The following is a 17,594-nucleotide window of genomic DNA, read 5'->3' as shown; positions in this document are numbered from 1 at the left end:
GAAAAGCGCCCTCTGCCTTAAGAAGATTGTTATGAAGTTTGAGGAAATGGATCTTGTGGAGAAGGTGTACAATACCCAATTCAGATATATAGTCTCTGCGCCAGTGTTGCAGTTCTCAGGAACTATTGTACATCACATGTTGCTTAGGAGGGTAACCTCAACCTCCAAGGAGATTACTTTCAATATCAATGGGCAAGAACTTGTGTTTGGTATGAAAGAGTACGCCTTGGTGACGGGCCTAAACTTCGGAAGGTTTCCTGAGGTGAACGAAGAAGAATGCCGAGGTTGTCCACCTCTGTTGGTAAAATATTTTAAAGGGAAGACGAGTGTAGTAATGCAAGACTTGGAGACTGCTTTTTTGAAATGTAGAGATAAGGAAGATGCCTGGAAGATGGGGCTGGTATGCTTGATTTTCCAGTACCTATTTTCATTTGACCCAAGGAGGGTGGTATTTGCCAAAATCCTCCACATGGTCGAAGACGAGGAAAGTTTCCTCCGATTTCCTTGGGGGAAGGTGACCTTCAGAGCCACCCTCAAGGGTTTGAACAAGAACATGAGACATCTCAGTCACAAATATTATAAGAAGAAGAAGGAAAAGAGTACTGATCCTTATGCTCCTTTTGCTTATAACATTTATGGGTTTGCACTGGCATTTCAAGTGTGGACATATAAGGTCATCAAAGGTTTTGTTCCTAAATTTGCTAGAAAGAATGAGCTTAATGATCCTCTACGCCCAAGGTTGTTAGTCTATCATTCCAACAGGAAGAACACCTTGATCGAGATAAAGACTGCCCTGGAGACAACGGATCTGACTGAGATGGAAGAGTCCTCCATGGAGAAGAGGTTATACAGTGGTGAGGACTTTGAACAAATAGATGAGTCAACTGATGAATTTTTTGAGGGATTTACAGAAGGGAAGTTAGTGAAAGAGGATTATGATGATGAAGAGGAGGGAAGTGAACCTGAGGATGAACATGAAAAACCTACTTCCAAACCAAACACCCGGAAGAGAAAGGTTGCGCTTAATCTCAAAGAAGTCGTAAACCTGAAGAGGAAGCTTGCTTATGAATCTAGTCCTGCCAACATTCCTAGCCCCCCCATCCGCTACTAGTCCTGGATTACCTCCAACATCTTCTGTTGGATGTAAATGTGAAGAGCTGAAAGAGGAGGTAAAAGCGCTGAAGGAGGAGCTCATCAAAGAGGTGAAGGAGGAGCTCAAAGAGATGAAAACAGCTTACGAAGAAACTCAAACAAATCACAAGGCTTATATGAAAAAGTTGGTTGTTAGTATGTGCGAACAGTTATTAGCCAAATCCAACCAAAGGATGGCCAGTTTAATTGTCAAATTAGATAGTATGGAGGAGGAGAGGAAGAAGAAGAAGAGCAAATTGGAAAAGAAGGGCAAGACTGAGGTAAGATAAAGATACTTATCGCTTCGTTAAGTACTTAACGCTTCGTTAAGTACTTAACGCTTCGTTAAGTACTTAACGCTTCGTTAAGTACTTAACGCTTCGTTAAGTACTTAACGCTTCGTTAAGTACTTAACGCTTCGTTAAGTACTTAACGCTTCGTTAAGTACTTATCTTTTGTTGTTCTTAACTAACCACACTGTTGTTTTATTTTTGCAGGATGGGAATGTGGAGGAGATGAAGACGAATGACATGGAGATGAAGGATGGGAAGGTGGAGGAGGAGAGTGAGAAGGTGGAGGATATAACTGAAGTAAGTTTTACTTAGTGAAGTCAAATGTTGTTTCGGGAAGTAAACGCTGACCACACTGTTGTTTTCTTTTTGCAGGATGGGAAGGTGGAGGAGATGATGACGAATGAGATGGAGATGAAGGATGGGAAGGTGGAGGAGGAGAGTGTGAAGGTGGAGGATAAAACTGAGGTAAGTTTTGATTAGCGAAGTCATATGTTTCGGGAAGTAAACGTTGACCACACTGTTATTCTATTTTTGCAGGATAGGAAGGCGGAGGATAGTGTGGTGAAGGTGGACGAGACTAAGAATAATGTGAAGGTGGATGGTGGGGAGATTGAGAACGATGTGAAGGTGGATGGTGGTGAGACTGAGAATAATGTGAAGGTGGATGGTGGGGAGATTGAGACTGATGTGAAGGTGGATGGTGGTGAGACTGAGAATGATGTAAAGGTGGATGGTGGGGAGATTGAGACTGATGTGAAGGTGGATGGTGGGGAGATGTTTCTCTCCGATATGATGCAAGAAATAATTGAGAAAAAGAAGGATAAGGTCAAGGTTGAGAAGGTTGAGAAGGTTGAGAAGAAAGCCAAGGTTGGGAAGGTTAAACTCAAGGTTGGGAAGGTTGAGAAGAAAGTCAAGGTTGGGAAGGATGCCACGGATGGGAAGGATGAGAACGATGGGAAGGATGGGAAGGATTCGAGGGATGGGAATGATGAGAACGATGATGATGATTTCCAATTATACAACACTCCACCTAAAGGAGTAGTTCCCAAAAAAAGAGTGAGGAAGCAGAAGAAAGATGAAGACTACACCAACCCTTCTTTGTCAAAACAGCCAAAGACGAATGATCCATTAACTATCAATCCCCTTCAAAAATTTGATGATGAGTTGTTGGTTCAATTACAGAATTGGTTGAAAGATGAAGCTACCAATGATGAGACAAAGACTGTGTTTACTTGCGAAGCACGAAAGAAGTTGTTTGTTAGAGTTCTAACAAAGTCCACATGGCTTAAAGATTCTGTAAGTGTTGCATTTCATATTAATTCTTTAACTTATGAATAAGGTTTTTGATATATGCTGCCTTTTCCCCCATTTTGTAGGAAATCGACGTAGTCTGCCACTTGTTGCGCAAAAGGATTGAGCAATATCCCAAGACATATAAACATTGTAAAGTATCAATAGGGGATTGCTTATTAGCAGATATGATGAGGCGAGAGTACCCGAACTATAAAAAAGATCCTGAAAAATTTCCAATATCAGACGTCTTTTCTCAGTACTTCTGGGGAGCGCCTCATAGACATATGCCAGAATGGCCACTAGTAGACGATATTTACGTGCCTTTGAACATTGGCAACAAGCATTGGGTACTGTGCGTCGTTCGTGTACAAGATAATCACATTGACGTTTATGACTGCGACTCGAGTATTTATAGGAATCTCGATCCATACATGAGACCTTTGTGTGAGATGTTTCCACGAATATATGCAATGGGAGCCAGTGATGCTGAGCTACAACGGTATCCTAATTTCAATTTCCAGAAACTGACATATAAAAGGTTGCCACACCCAGTCAAAAATGCAGTCGCCAAAAATGGGGAAGTCCCTAGAGCAGCAGAAAGTGGGGATTGTGGTGTATTTATGCTTATGCACATGGAATACTTGACTGCTGGTTTAGGTGTAGAGAAGGTGACTTCCAATGAAATGGAGTTTTTTCGACAAAAGATGGCGGTCCGGTTATTTCATCAAATTACAGAACCTTAGTTTGTATTGTAATCGTTTATTGATTTTTGGATAGAACTTGACTTGTGCTTATGTATTCTGAACTTGTATTACTTTTTGGGTAGAACTTCAACTTAAGTTACATTTCATGTTAAAATATTTGTAGTTTTAATGTAGTCTGGTTGGTTGGTAGTCTGATATTTAAAAACCAAAGAATTGAACATATAAATCAATGTACCAAGTAACTAACTTAAACTCACTTAAACCAAGTTTTACTTAACGAAGCGCTTAACGAAGCGTTAAGTACTTAACGAAGCGTTAAGTACTTAACGAAGCGTTAAGTACTTAACGAAGCGTTAAGTACTTAACGAAGCGTTAAGTACTTAACGAAGCGTTAAGTACTCCTACAGTACACAGATAAACTAGATACAACATACAGATTACAACTTATCCGATTACAACTTATCCGATTACAACTTATCCGAGTTCAACTTATCCGAGTACAACTTATCCGAGTACAACTTATCCAAAACATAATACAACTTATCCAAAACATAATACAAATTATCCAAAACATAATACAACTTATCCAAAACACTTATACAACTTATCCCAATCAATCTAAAGGCTCATATTGTTGAGATGATGGCTCGTGCTGTTGAGAAGATGAGTCATGATGCTTAGATGATGATGCTTTTGCAGTAGATGGAGCAGGCATGACTGCTTTGCATGTGGCCCTATTATGTCCTAGTCCACCACATGAGGTGCATCGTCTCGGAGCCTTACGTACCTCACCTTGAGATGACCTACGCTTTGTTTGTGGACGCCCTTTCTTAACCTTCACAGGTGGTTTTAGACATACGCGTTCCTTGATCATTTCGGGAATATCCCAATCGTCTTCATCACCAGCAGGGTAACATGTCTCCGCATATGCATTCATCCAAGATTCAGTTGTGTAATATCTGTAAGAATGGAAAATAAAACGATTAAACAATTGGTTAAATAGATTGAACATGTGAGCTGAATAATACCTTGAACAAAAGTCATAACAAACCAAATTGCGGTGACGGGCAGCAGCCATTGCATGAGTACAAGGAAGACCAGAAACTTCAAATACCCTACAAGTGCAGTTCATGTCTTTCAAATTGACTTTAAAATGAGACTGATTGTCATGCACATAAAACTCGAATCGGTTAAGCGATGATACTGTATAGAATCTAGCCTTCTCGAATCCCTCACGTAACCACTTTTCATATGTTGGAGATAACACTTCTCGGTGGTTGGACGCTCTTTCTCTTCTCTCATTAAACCAACCTTGTATTGTCACTCTTAAATACTCCGCCATTGAGGAAATGGGATACTTTCTGGCTTCCCTACTCTGACTATTAAAACTCTCAGCTTGTTAGTTGATTGTATCGCTTACCGGGGAAAAATGCTCTACTCCATCTTTGAAATCCAATTTCTTCCAAATAGGCAGCAATCCTATTATCTTTAACCCTTATCTTGTCAAAAAAAACGATTGAATTCGTGGACGGTGTACGCACGAGAAGCCATATCAAACTCCATATGACAATTATCAGTTTTGAATTTCGCGTTGATATTCATCTTTATGTGATATGTGCACGCACCGTGGTATGCTTCTGGAAAAACAGCACATAAGGCATTGGCGATGCTTGGGTGTCTATCGGATACGAAGACGAGATCATCAACTAATCCAATTGCTTCTCTCAATTTTTGCATAAAATAAGTCCAAGAGTTATTATTCTCTGAATCAACAACTCCGAATGCGACAGGATATAATTGTTCATTAGCATCTAATGCAATAGCCACCAATAGTTGACCTCCCACCTTGTGCTTAAGAAAACTGGCATCAACACACAATACGGGACGACAAAATGCTTTGAAACCCCTAATAGAGAGGCCTAGGGACATGAACATATACTTGAAGTGCCCGACCTCGTCTGTTTGGATGTCTGTTATGGTACCAGGATTATGCTTCTCCAACATGTATAAGTATGAGGGTAATTTTTCATATGAATCCTCAACCGTTCCTCGCACCGCCACTAATGCCATTTCCCTAGCCCTCCAAGCCTTATTATAAGTCAAATTTACCCCATAAGTTGCCTGCATGTCTTCAATTATTTTCTTAGGCAAGTGATTATGGTGATGGTCCATATACTTACTCTTCACGCACTGCCCAATAACCCATGCTGGTGTTTGCATTTTTTTCTCTGGCCTAGATAGAACTGAGCATGAGTGTTGTTGGTCGAATTTCCGGATCTCAAACATCTCAGATAATTTACCTTTCACGGCACGCAATCTCCACTTGCATTTCTCATCCAAACATTTCACATACCAAAGATGTTTTCTTGACTTCTCCACCTTGAATTCAAAATGATTAGCCATCGCATATTTATATAGCATCAGTTGTAGTTCTTTTTTATTTTCAAACAAGGCACCGACTTCCAATACAGTTTCAGTAGTTAACGCCAACGCAAATAAGGGGTCTGTCGGTGATATGTCTGTCGGTGATATGTCTGTCGGTGATATGTCTGTCGATGGTGTACCAAATGATGATCTTCTTGCACTACATGGTGTACCCAATGATGATCTTCTTGCACTAGTAGGTGTACCCGTTGATGCTCTTCTCGCACTATGTGGTGTAGGTATCGATGCATGCAAGTCCTGAGTAAGTGGGATGTGAGGCAAAGAGTTATCTCCGGCTTCATTACTTTCAACAAAGACCTCCGAGGGTAAAGCTTCTGGTACAATTTTCTGAGTAAATTGTGGGAGAATACTTTCTTGAGTTGGGTAGGTAAGTAGTGGTATCTTTTCTTTAGTAAATTGTGACTTCTCTACTACAGACACAAACAATGGTGACACAGCTCTACCCAAAATCAAGCGTGATAAATATATGTTCAGATCCTCATCATCTTCAATAAAAACGGGTTTAGGATTTGTGATATTCGGAATATCATACTTCACTTGCAGCACTAAATCATAGGTAGATTTCTGCACTTGAAGTCTTTCATGGAGTTTATCAATTAATTCAGCATAACGAGTACTTTGGGGTAAATCCAATGTTTTGATTGAAGAGGCATCAAAAAACCATATTCCATTAGCATCAACTTTCCACTCTCCATTATAGAAAACGAAACTTCGGCTGCAAGAAAAATTGGAAACGGGATAATTAATACTGTGAAATGGAAACCCTTCGCGAAACGGGAAGTACTTAGCGAAACGGGAAGTACTTAGCGAAACGGGAAGTACTTAGCGAAACGGGAAGTATCATCAGATGAAACCCTAAACAACGCAGTGATTCGAAAATGCATAAATGAACAACAATAAACTTGAAATACATAAACTTACCAATTGTTACAGTGCTTGTGCTCGTCGTGGAGCTCATTGAGTGCCGCCGTTGAACTCCGTCGCCGGCGAGATTAGAGAGAAGGAGGAGAAAAGCGGAAGGGAAGAGAGAGAAGAAGAAAAGAAATGAAAAAAAGATGGCCGGATTTTATTATATAGTAAGGGTATTCTGGACTTTTCACAGCGTCTCACTTCGCGAAACGCGAAGTCCCTTCGCGTTACGCAAAAAGGGTAATTTCGTCCAAAAAAAACTAAGTGGTCACCAGATCAATTTCAATTATCTGGTGACCACGGAGGCAATTTCCCTTATTTGTAGGGTCATTTAGTCCAATTTCCCGTTCATTGTTGGCCCGTGGGCTGTAGAGCTTGTAAAAACAAAGAATGAGACTCCAATCTAGTAAAAAAAAAGTTAAGTTATTTTTAAATCAGAAATTTGATCCATTAATATTACCCAATAAACTAATTCAATGCATTTTAGAGTTCAAGTTGTTCAATAAGGAACATTTATGGTCAAATATTTAGACTTGGTACAAATTTGCTTCTAATAATAATCACTACTACTTCAACTAAACATTTCAATCAATAAGCAAAACACCATGCATAACTCAAAACTCGACCTAATCCAATAACCTCTTCACTATAGTTATTCAGAATCAGAACCGGAATCAGAACCAGAATCGGAAAAAAACTCTTCATGACTGATATCACCCGGATACTTCTGACGTAGCTCCTCCACCAATTCATTATCCGAGTCTTCGTGCTTTCCAGTTAACTTTCTCTTCAATATAGCCTCAAATATTGATGGAATTGCATCCATATCGCCTTCATAGAACTTGTTTATTCGTGTCTTCAACTCTACCAAGAAAAACCACAAGCAAATGAGTGCAAAAAATCATACTATTGAACTTTCCATAAGTACTCGCTGTGAAGACATTTCTAAGCAAATTTGCCCCCGACTTTAATCCAAGTACTTTAAATGCGAATATAACAACTTAATCCATGCATTTAAAACTTGAGTATTTTAATTCATTTTCTCTGCAAAATTGGGCTAAAGCAATCCCAATATCTTAAACACACAAAAGTTCTAGAAACTTTCACCCATCCATACAGTTAAACTTCCTTGTTTTTATGATGCAAATGGAACAACCTACCCATATGACACAAACTTCAATCTAACATGAGATCTCATGGAGGTAAACTCACTAATCCATGAAAACTTGGGTATTTTGCAATCCCAATATATTCATACTCACACAAAAGTTCAAGAAACTTGATATGTTTGTTGATCAGAAGACTAAATAATACCATTGTAGACATATATATCAAACCAATGATTACCTCACAATTTGAGCTAATCCTAGATGAATTCACTACAGCCCCAGTAACATAAACATCGAGTTTGTATATTCCTCATACTATAATTTCCCTAGCTATCTACTCATGGGTTACATTTCTTTAGGATCAATCATAAAGATTTGTGTACTAAAAAACATACCCCTGAAATTTATCATATTTCAGTTATTCAACCATTTCATATGCTCTACTTTACATAATGATTGTAACAGAAACATTAAGTGAGTAATGATTTATAAAGCAACCATTTTGAAGTTTGGGATAATCCTATCTTGATTATTTTTTCCAAAACCAATAGTTAGATTCAGAGCTATATCAAATTTAAAACTGGGTTCTGATTTATATCAGCCAAAATCAATTAACAAACCGAAACTGATGAATTCAATTATAGAATTGAAAGCTTATTAGACAATTTTCTATGTTAGACAAAACAGAAAACAAAGAAATCAGATGTGTTTACAGTTTACCTTCTTTCTCAACGTCATCGTCGGCCTCCGTTTGATTCGAAATCTCAACATTTTGGGTCTTCTTCCGATCATTATCCTCCGATTGATTGGAAACCTCAGCATTCTGCGTCTTTATCAGATTAGTATTGGAGTAGGAGCTGAAAGTCCTGAAAGTATGTGATGCTCGTCGGGTAAAGACCGGGAAAGGGTTTTGCTTTGAGTTTATAGAAGAAAGGGAAGTTCGAATGATGAGAGAGAGTTTGAACAACGGAGCTTTTGCCATGGCTTCTTGGTTGCGGTTGCAGGGTTTTTCGAGGGTTTTTCTCTCTTTTCTCAAAGCATATATTTAGGGTTTTTTTTTATTTTACTTACTTGTTTTCAAATATTTAATTGGTAAGAATATAATTCTATATTTAAAGCATAAATTGATCTTTTTCTTGAATCGAAATTATTGATCAAATTAACAATAATCCACTCTAACTATTAAATTGTACTCAATTTTGGCCTATTTCAATGAGATAAAATGAGATACTCATCGAGGACCGAGGACCGGAAAGTAAAATAAAAATCAGATTCGGAGTTGAGACAGACACTTCACTGCTCAGCTGATAAGATACTCCTTGTCATCCAAGGACTCCGGTTCTAGATCTTAACCTTTTCAAACAAAGACATAATGTTTTTGGTTGTTAATAATGTTAAAATTTACAAACTCATACACCACAATGTAATTCAGACTAATTCCGACCAACACAAAGCAGTTCAAAATGGTTTTTTTCAAATGATTTATTGTGTTATGAAAATGAGAATAATTTAAGCAATAAGCATGCCATGAATAATGAAATTTATGCTTAGTTTGGTTGATCATATATTTGTCCAGGACTTCAACTATTTTTTTACAACTGAAATAATTGAAAAAATGTGTTGTGTTATATTTATTCTTTGCTACATTTATTTGAATAGAAATATTGTAGACTTATTTGAAATGGTTTCTATATATTTAATTTCGGTCAGATATCATAACATTAATACCTCTTCCCCATGTTATTTACATTCCTTCCTAAACATTCTTTTTTTTTACAATTTTCAAATTGCTTCCTAATACTTGTAATGGGTATATTTAGAAAAACCTTTTTTTTTCAAATATCCTTAGAATATGTGGATCCATATGAGATGGCTCAAACTTAGAAAATGATCAAGAAACATTAAGTGTTTGGAAAGGAGTCCTAAAAGGATTTGACAGAGTTTGAGAAAACTAAAACAACCTGATCAAAAGTATATGAAGATATCAAACATATTGTATACAAAAAGAGATGTGATAATAAATTTCATGAATACAATGTTACAAATGAGAAAGTCTGATGAAGAAACAAAACATTACTTATTGCAGAAAATACTGTATTATAAATAAAAATGTTGTTTATAACTTATTCAAACACTGATATCAGTCCACAAGAGGCTGTAATTGAAAAGATAAAGGTTTACACTAATTTGAACTTGGCTAATTTATGATGTTTTGTTATCTGAATTTGGTACCTGCACCGAATTAGCCTGTGCTAGCAACATTGCAGTGGCTGGATTAATAGTTTGATGATATTGAGGTGTAAACATGGTTGGAGAATGATAAGCAGTTTGCTGATCATCAAGTCCAGAATGGGCATTATACTGATCAAACCCCTGATAATTACTACCACCTGAAGCAGAACCAGCAGTTACAGACTGAGATAGGTAATAGTTTTGAGGTAAACCGAGGTACTGTGGTTGGTACTGATTAGGTGTAGGTTGGACTGTTGGGGCAGCGGCTATATAGACGTTTGGTGAGACTGTAATAGATGGATTTGGAGCTGGTGTTGATGGTCTGTTTGGAGAAGGGGAATCGGAAATAGGGTAGGTGTTAAATGGTTGGTTTTGGTTTTGGCTTTGGTTGAAAGGTTGTAGAAAGTAGACTTGTGATGGCTGCTGATTATTATTAGGTTGCATGGTGTAGTAATTAGAGGGGGGGAGAGACATGATGGGATGGGGGTGGCCGAGATGATCGATGTAATGTGTGGGAGTTTGTTGGATGAATTGAGGTTGTTGGATTATTTGTTGAACTATTTGTTGTTGAGAATTGGTTGGTGGTTCAAAGTGGTTTGATTCGTTCGGGCTTGTGGGATTAATCATATGAGGTGGTGGTTGTGGTTGTGGTGGTGCCGATGAATCTTGGTTATAATTTTGTTTCGAGAAGGAAGCTGCAGATGTAATGCTGCTATCGCTGCATGCCAAAAACAAGATTAAAATCCAGTTACAAAAATATCAAATTTAAGCTCAATCCAAGGCACAATAAGACATATTTTACAGTTTACACTGCTAAGTTTAGTGTTTTCTATTCATTTATAAATTATCAAGAAAAATGAGATTTTTACTTCAACTTAAGGCCGGAATCAAACTCAAATAGTTTGATCTATTAAGAATCATTCTTGTTTTTAAAACTACCTAATAAAATTAATTTACTCCAATTTTTCTGAGAAAAAATAACTTCAAGTTTATTTTGGTAACCGGGTTTTTCTTTCGGGATGGAGAGCATGATACTATAGTCATTAATTACAAATTATGTAGAAATGGAATTTTAAATCTTTAATTTATTATGCAAGACTAGTCCTATTTAAGGTATATACTAGTGGGTTGACTTTAATATTTATAATAGGCTCATTTATAATATATATATATATATATATATATATATATATATATATATATATATAAAAACTATATTTAATAATGCATATAGATGTAAAGTTACCTAAAGAATTTATAGTAACTTAAAAAGTTTTAATAAAATTAAGAAAACGTAATATATTTATATTAAATATTAAATAAGCACATTTTGAGTTCTAAACTTAATCAAAAATGTTTTATTTATTAAATTAGGGACCATTTGATTGATTAATCCTAAATATTAATTCCAATTGAATTAGAATAGGATTATTCAAATTATCTAAATTATTTAAATAAAAAATTATTTTTTAATTTACTTTTCCTTAAATTAAATTTCAACTCAATATAATATAATTTTTACTTATTTCTACATCACATAATCAACCATTTTTTTTTATAATTCAAATTCTAAATGAAAAAAATTTATTATAACATTAATAATTTATTAATAATTTTTTATAATTAAATATTAAATAATAAAATAAATTGAAAATTAAGAAATTAATCCAAAAACATTGGATATTGAGTTTAATTCATAATATATTTAAATAATTCAATTAATCCAAAATAATTTAAATTTAAAATATATTTTTTTTCTTATTACTTATGGTTTTTCTCTCTTTAACTTAATTTCGGCTATCATTTCTTATCTTAGGCCTTGTTCTTATTTAAGTTTTTCAAATAATCCAATAAAATCAATTATAACATCTCTGATTCATCAAATCAATTAATTCATTAATCAAAATATTAAAATACCATCTATTTTAAATTATTATTATTATTTATTTTATTTATATATAAAAATACCTTTTAAGTCTTTTTACCAAAAAAAACATCATAATTTTTTCAAAATCATCACCCATAATCATTATTTTCTCCCTTTAAGTTATTTAAATAACTTGAAACAAACAAGGCCTAAACCATCTATCAATTTATGTTTTTATAATATTAAGATTTTGAACATAAAAAATAATAATAATAATAATTAAATAATAACTCTATTTTCTTTTGTATATATATATATAATATAAACTTTTATATATATATATATATATATATATAAAAGTAATTCACTTTTTCATATTTAATTAAATACAAATAAAATAAATGAATTAATTAAAAAAATAATAAAATGAGTTACAAAAATTTGGGTTTATTATTGAGTTTTTTAAAAAAAAAAATTGGGTAAATGAAATTATTTACTGGTCAAACTTTATTTTTCATGAATTAATAAAAATGACTAAAATTGAAATAAGTAAAAAGATTTCCATACCTTGCCACTGAATCCGGAGATGTCAAACTAAAATCAGAAGAAGGCAAATTATGATGAACATCAGAAGCTAAACCCTTCTTCCTCTGCACCAATTGCAGTGGCAATGGCGGTTTCCTATGATCCAACAATCTCTCATTATCCCTATTCACATAATCATTAGAAACAGCCGCAGTAACTGTAGTAATTTGAGTTGGTAATGGTGGATTAGCAGATAAAACAACCAATTCCTCATCTTTCTTCTCTAAATTCAAATTCGATAACTGATCATCAATACCCACCATCATCATTTGTTCCTGATCAATCCTAACCTTAATAGGTTTAAGATACGCAACAGATGGAGAAGAAGAACTCGAATCAAACGATGCATCTGTTGTAATTGACTGCACATTCTGGTTTTCAATATCAGCATCATCGATTTCTACTAAACAATCCATAGTAGCAGATTCTGATTCACCTCTTGATAAAGCAGCATTATTCAAAGCATCAACAAACCAATTCTCGGATTTCGCATCGTTAATAAGTGATCCCATTGAGATTGCTGTTTCCGGTTTGTTTGGGAAAAGAAATAACCGGAGTCGAGCGGGTTTCGATGATGATGAATTGATTCGATCGTTTTCTTCGATCATGTTCTCTAGATCTTCATCAGTAGTGACGGATATTAAGGAATCTAGGTCTTCGTTTGGGAGTTGATATTTGAGTGTGAAGGAACGGCCGTTGATTAGGGTTTTGGAAAGGCGAGTGGAGAAGGATGAGAGTAAGGAGTTACGATCGATGACGACCATGCGAGTATCACCGCCTACGTAGCAGAGAGATTTGTCGTGTGGACGAGGGATTATATGACCGCCATAGCTACACATTAAGCGGAGTTTTGCGCCGGGGATTGAAGGTAAGGGTTCGTCTGGCCAGGTGTCGCCGGGACGGGATCTTGGTGAGGATTCAGCTGAGTCTGGATTGTTTAGATGATGTAAAGGATGATGATGAAGTTGAAGTGGAATTGGAATATCCATTTGGAGAGAGATGGATTGGATTAATGAATCGCCATTGATGGGATGAGAGAGGAAGTTAATGAAATTGTGTAAGAGAAAGGAAATGGGAAGTTATTGCAATAATAAGAAGGTACCTTGTGCCTCTTTAAATTAATGTATTTAGTTGTTATCATTTTTTTATTACATTCTTCATAATAAAGGAAAAAAAGTTTTGATACAGAAAGAGAAATGATTGTTAGATGAAATTTGAGTTTCGGGAGAAAATAAATAATAATGGGTGATGATTTTGAGAAAGTGATGATTATTTTTTTGATAAAAAGAGTTAAAAAATATTAATATATAAATAAAATAAAAAATAATAATTTAAAATATAAGATATTTTAGTATTTTGGTTAATGAAATGAGTGATGTAATTGTTGAGAAGTGATTATTTAAAAATTAATTTTGATTGAATTTTTTTTAAAACCCAAAGAAAACAAGCCATCGGAGAAACAATGATACAGAGCAACAATCTAATTCTTTAAAATAATAAAAAAAAAATCTGAAAAAATATCGTAGCAGTAATTTTGGTATGATATCGATATTATATATAAGAACAGATCCACAAAATTCAAAATGGGTTATGCTTGAAAAAAAATTGGAGTGGACTTAAAAAATAACGAAAAAATTATGAATAAAACAAGTGTGGATAAAGGTAAGTTTTTTTTAATTAAATAAAAAATTAGTATATTAAATTTAAAAAAAAATTGATAGGTAAGATCATATTTGTACTGTAAAAAAATAAGTGATTTTGGTCCACCCAAACACCTACATAAATTCACTTAATTCACTCATGATTATTCTGTCATAAGAATAGTATTAAAGTTTAATTATATTTTAATTTTTTAAATTAAAATATAATTAAAATAACATTAAATATGTTTAAAGTTATGAATAGTGAAAAAGAATAGATAATTTTAGGGTTAGCCTCAAATTTATTAAAATTCGGGTTAATTTTGCAAAAATTTTCAATTGATTTGAATAAAATTTAATTATTTATAAGTAATATATATTATTTGGATATGTATCATGATACCAAAAATTTAAAAATATTGGGTATTGTCCTGATAATATAATTTCAATATTGTTATTATACATTACCATTATTTTTAATATATAGAAAAAATCCATATTCTCAATATTTTGCGAATATTTTGGATATACTAAAAATATCAATAGCTTTTCCGTCCTATAAATAAATTAAAAAAAAAAATATCGAAAACAGAAAATGTAGCTATCCAATGGACCAATGTACATAAGACACATAATTGAGCTTGAGTCATATTTTCTACATAATGCTGCTCATGCTAAGGTTGTATATATTTTTCAGCCTAGATAAGTTCTAAATATATATTATCTCTTTATTTATTTCTCGATATAATATTTTTATAAAAACTTTGAAGAATGATGACATCCTTACTTATTATTTTCTTAATAAGTCATATATATAATGATTAGAATAACTAGTAGCATGTTATTCAAAATTATGAAGTTGGGAAGGATGATATCATCATTTTTTTTTGTATAGGATATAACATGGTAGTAGATGTAAATTTAGCCTAGGATAATTTATGTATATACATAATGATGCTTAATTTTTAAAGTGTCTGGATTGCCGGGTTGAGAACTGTGGTTAATTTGGATATTTGGTTCGGATTGTGGGTTGACCCACCTTTAAATTCGGTTAAAAATAAAATTAAAAATGCTAGAAGTATGTTTCAAACTTGTAACCTAAGAAAACAAGTACAACTCTTTAACCAACTAGGCTACTAAGACTTTATATTTTAAATTCAACACCAAATTTGCTAAACGCGGGACGTTTTAATATTAATATAAGTTCAACTTTTTAACTAACTAATATATAATGATGTTGAGTAAATGGATACTTGGGTCGGATTATGGGTTGACCCACCCATAAACTTAAAACGGTTAAAAATAAAATTAAAAATGTTATCCGCAATTTTTTTCACGGTTTTTTATATTATTACTCGTGCAAATGCATGGGCTAAATGCTAGTTATTTGTAATAGGTGTAAATACAACTTTTATATATTTATAATAAGATTTTTGTGTGAATTTTCTTATTCATAGGTTAATTGGTTCTTAAATTTTAAAACTCATGTGATACCTTAATTTCATTTCTTTTTAGTTTATAATAATATAAAGATTTTATGTATAATTTGTGATATTTTATGATTAAATCTCAACTATTTAATTATATATTATACGACTAATTCAACTTAAATTTGCTTAATATATGATTATAAATATTATTTTTGTTTTTTCTTTCAAAGCATATAATATTAGATTAAAAAATAAAACATAATTCATTAAATCAGACTTATAACTTCTTTTATAATCATAAAATCATAATATTTTAATAATAAATTTGACATTTTAACTAGTTGATCTAGCTCAAAAGAAATCAACATATTTTCGATGATGACAGTGTATTCGACTTACGTGTATATTTCATAACGATATTATTATGAGATTTATGTGTTTGATTAAATTGTTAAGTGGGTTTGTGGACTACGTGATTAACCCCTTGTGACCACATGTTTTTAAAAAATATTATAAGTTAGTATTATCTTGAACCATTATCTTCACTTTAATTCAAGACGTCTTTCTAAATAAAAATCAAATCACTCAGTTTTAATCTCTTAAGAATTAATTTTATCATTTTGAACTATCTTAATGGATTAAATACATGTCACAAATAATATCCTAATTAATTAGTGAATAATAATTGAAAATGAAATAACTAATGCAATAAGAAAATTTTCATTCGTTAATAATTGTTAGAGAATAATACACTATCCATGGTGACACAAAATTAAATACAATTTAAGTAGCGATAAAAATTGCACAAATTAAATCCTCTTTCGAATAGTTTGGAGTGGAATTTAAACCGTGGTTAGATACATATTGTCATCATTAAAATAAATATAAGAAAATATCTATACATTAAAAAATTACATTAATTATATTAATCTCAATTAATTAATTTTTATGATCATGAATCCATCTAATATTGTCCTAAAAATTGCGATTAGATGAATTATATAATAAAAATATTGTATTTTCCTTTTTCTATATGTGATACAAATTAATAAGATTGTGTTTTATATTTTAAGTTGTTTGTTAACATTATGATATAATCTATGATGTCGGCAATAGAAAAAGAAATAAAGAAAAGGGAATGTGATAAGATAGATCTAGAAGAAAGGAGTTGCTTCTTCATGAATGGTGATGGGGTTTAGTAAATTGTGCTTTGTTTTTATAAGTTCAATTATTATTTTACTTGTAATTCGGTACTTACATGTTATTTTTTTTATCAAGTTTTATTAGAATTATTATTTTATTATTAGAAAATGATGATTTTTTCGTTACTTTCACATTGTTTCAAAGTTCTGATGTATCTGAAAAAAAAAAAACAATCAAATTAATAAAAAATAAATTACAACAATAATTATCATCCATTTCGTGCATGATTTATTAACTTATTTGTATAGTTTTTTCAAGAATTTTAATTTGTAAATCAACTAACTTTAGATCTAACATTGGATTCCAATATGTAACAAAGACTTTTATAGTTAAGAGTATGTTTTTTTTATTAAAATATAATTTAAATATGAAATCTATATATATATAATGATACTTAATTTTTAAAGTGTCCGGATTGCCGGGTCGAGAGCTGTGGTTAATTTGGATATATGTGAGAGTAAATGGATACTTGGGTCGGATTGTGGGTTGACCCGCCCATAAACGGTTAAAATTAAAAATGTTACAGGTATGGTTCGAACTTGCAACCTAACAAAACTAGTACAACCTTTTAACCAACTAGACTAATAACAATTTATATTTTAAATTCAACCCAAAATTTTATAAATGCGTGACATTTTAACAATATATATAAGTTCAACTTTTTAACTAACTAATATATATATATATATATATAATGCTTAATTTTTAAAGTGTCCGGATTGTCGGGTCGAGAACTGTGGTTAATTTGGATAC

General features: G+C 32.9%; 3 protein-coding genes across 3 annotated transcripts; 1 reads left to right on the top strand and 2 right to left on the bottom strand.

Annotated features, from left to right (window-relative positions):
* The first annotated feature begins 1,064 nt into the window (after positions 1–1,064).
* LOC124943676 lies at positions 1,065–3,521 on the top strand. Its single transcript, XM_047484153.1, has 5 exons — positions 1,065–1,412; positions 1,962–2,018; positions 2,607–2,720; positions 2,801–3,385; positions 3,495–3,521. Exons 1-5 carry the CDS (start codon positions 1,065–1,067, stop codon positions 3,519–3,521), a joined length of 1,131 nt encoding a protein of 376 aa, XP_047340109.1.
* A 3,731-nt stretch (positions 3,522–7,252) lies between these two features.
* On the bottom strand, positions 7,253–8,919 carry LOC124942748. Its single transcript, XM_047483304.1, has 2 exons — positions 8,605–8,919; positions 7,253–7,639 (listed from the first exon to the last, which is right to left on the bottom strand). Exons 1-2 carry the CDS (start codon positions 8,864–8,866, stop codon positions 7,428–7,430), a joined length of 474 nt encoding a protein of 157 aa, XP_047339260.1. The 5' UTR covers positions 8,867–8,919; the 3' UTR covers positions 7,253–7,427.
* Positions 8,920–9,896: 977 nt separating this feature from the next.
* Positions 9,897–13,634, bottom strand: LOC124942232. The gene is made up of 2 exons (XM_047482694.1): positions 12,551–13,634; positions 9,897–10,834 (listed from the first exon to the last, which is right to left on the bottom strand). The coding sequence occupies exons 1-2, from the start codon at positions 13,555–13,557 to the stop codon at positions 10,087–10,089; spliced, it is 1,755 nt and encodes a 584-aa protein (XP_047338650.1). The 5' UTR covers positions 13,558–13,634; the 3' UTR covers positions 9,897–10,086.
* Positions 13,635–17,594: the final 3,960 nt, after the last annotated feature.

The sequence above is a fragment of the Impatiens glandulifera genome, chromosome 6 (assembly GCF_907164915.1).
Source record: "Impatiens glandulifera chromosome 6, dImpGla2.1, whole genome shotgun sequence".
Taxonomy (NCBI): domain Eukaryota; kingdom Viridiplantae; phylum Streptophyta; class Magnoliopsida; order Ericales; family Balsaminaceae; genus Impatiens; species Impatiens glandulifera.
This window is presented reverse-complemented; position numbering and strand designations above follow the sequence as displayed.

Excerpts from the sequence above, each read along its gene's own strand:
- LOC124943676 (XM_047484153.1), top strand. The coding sequence starts at position 1,065 with ATGAATCTAGTCCTGCCAACATTCCTAGCCCCCCCATCCGCTACTAGT. Across the intron at positions 1,413-1,961 it reads AAAAGAAGGGCAAGACTGAG|GATAGGAAGGCGGAGGATAG; the intron begins GTAAGATAAAGA and ends CTATTTTTGCAG. Across the intron at positions 3,386-3,494 it reads CTGGTTTAGGTGTAGAGAAG|AACTTGACTTGTGCTTATGT; the intron begins GTGACTTCCAAT and ends ATTTTTGGATAG.
- LOC124942748 (XM_047483304.1), bottom strand. The coding sequence starts at position 8,866 with ATGGCAAAAGCTCCGTTGTTCAAACTCTCTCTCATCATTCGAACTTCC. Across the intron at positions 7,640-8,604 it reads CGATGACGTTGAGAAAGAAG|AGTTGAAGACACGAATAAAC; the intron begins GTAAACTGTAAA and ends TTTTCTTGGTAG.
- LOC124942232 (XM_047482694.1), bottom strand. The coding sequence starts at position 13,557 with ATGGATATTCCAATTCCACTTCAACTTCATCATCATCCTTTACATCAT. Across the intron at positions 10,835-12,550 it reads TCTCCGGATTCAGTGGCAAG|CGATAGCAGCATTACATCTG; the intron begins GTATGGAAATCT and ends TTTGGCATGCAG.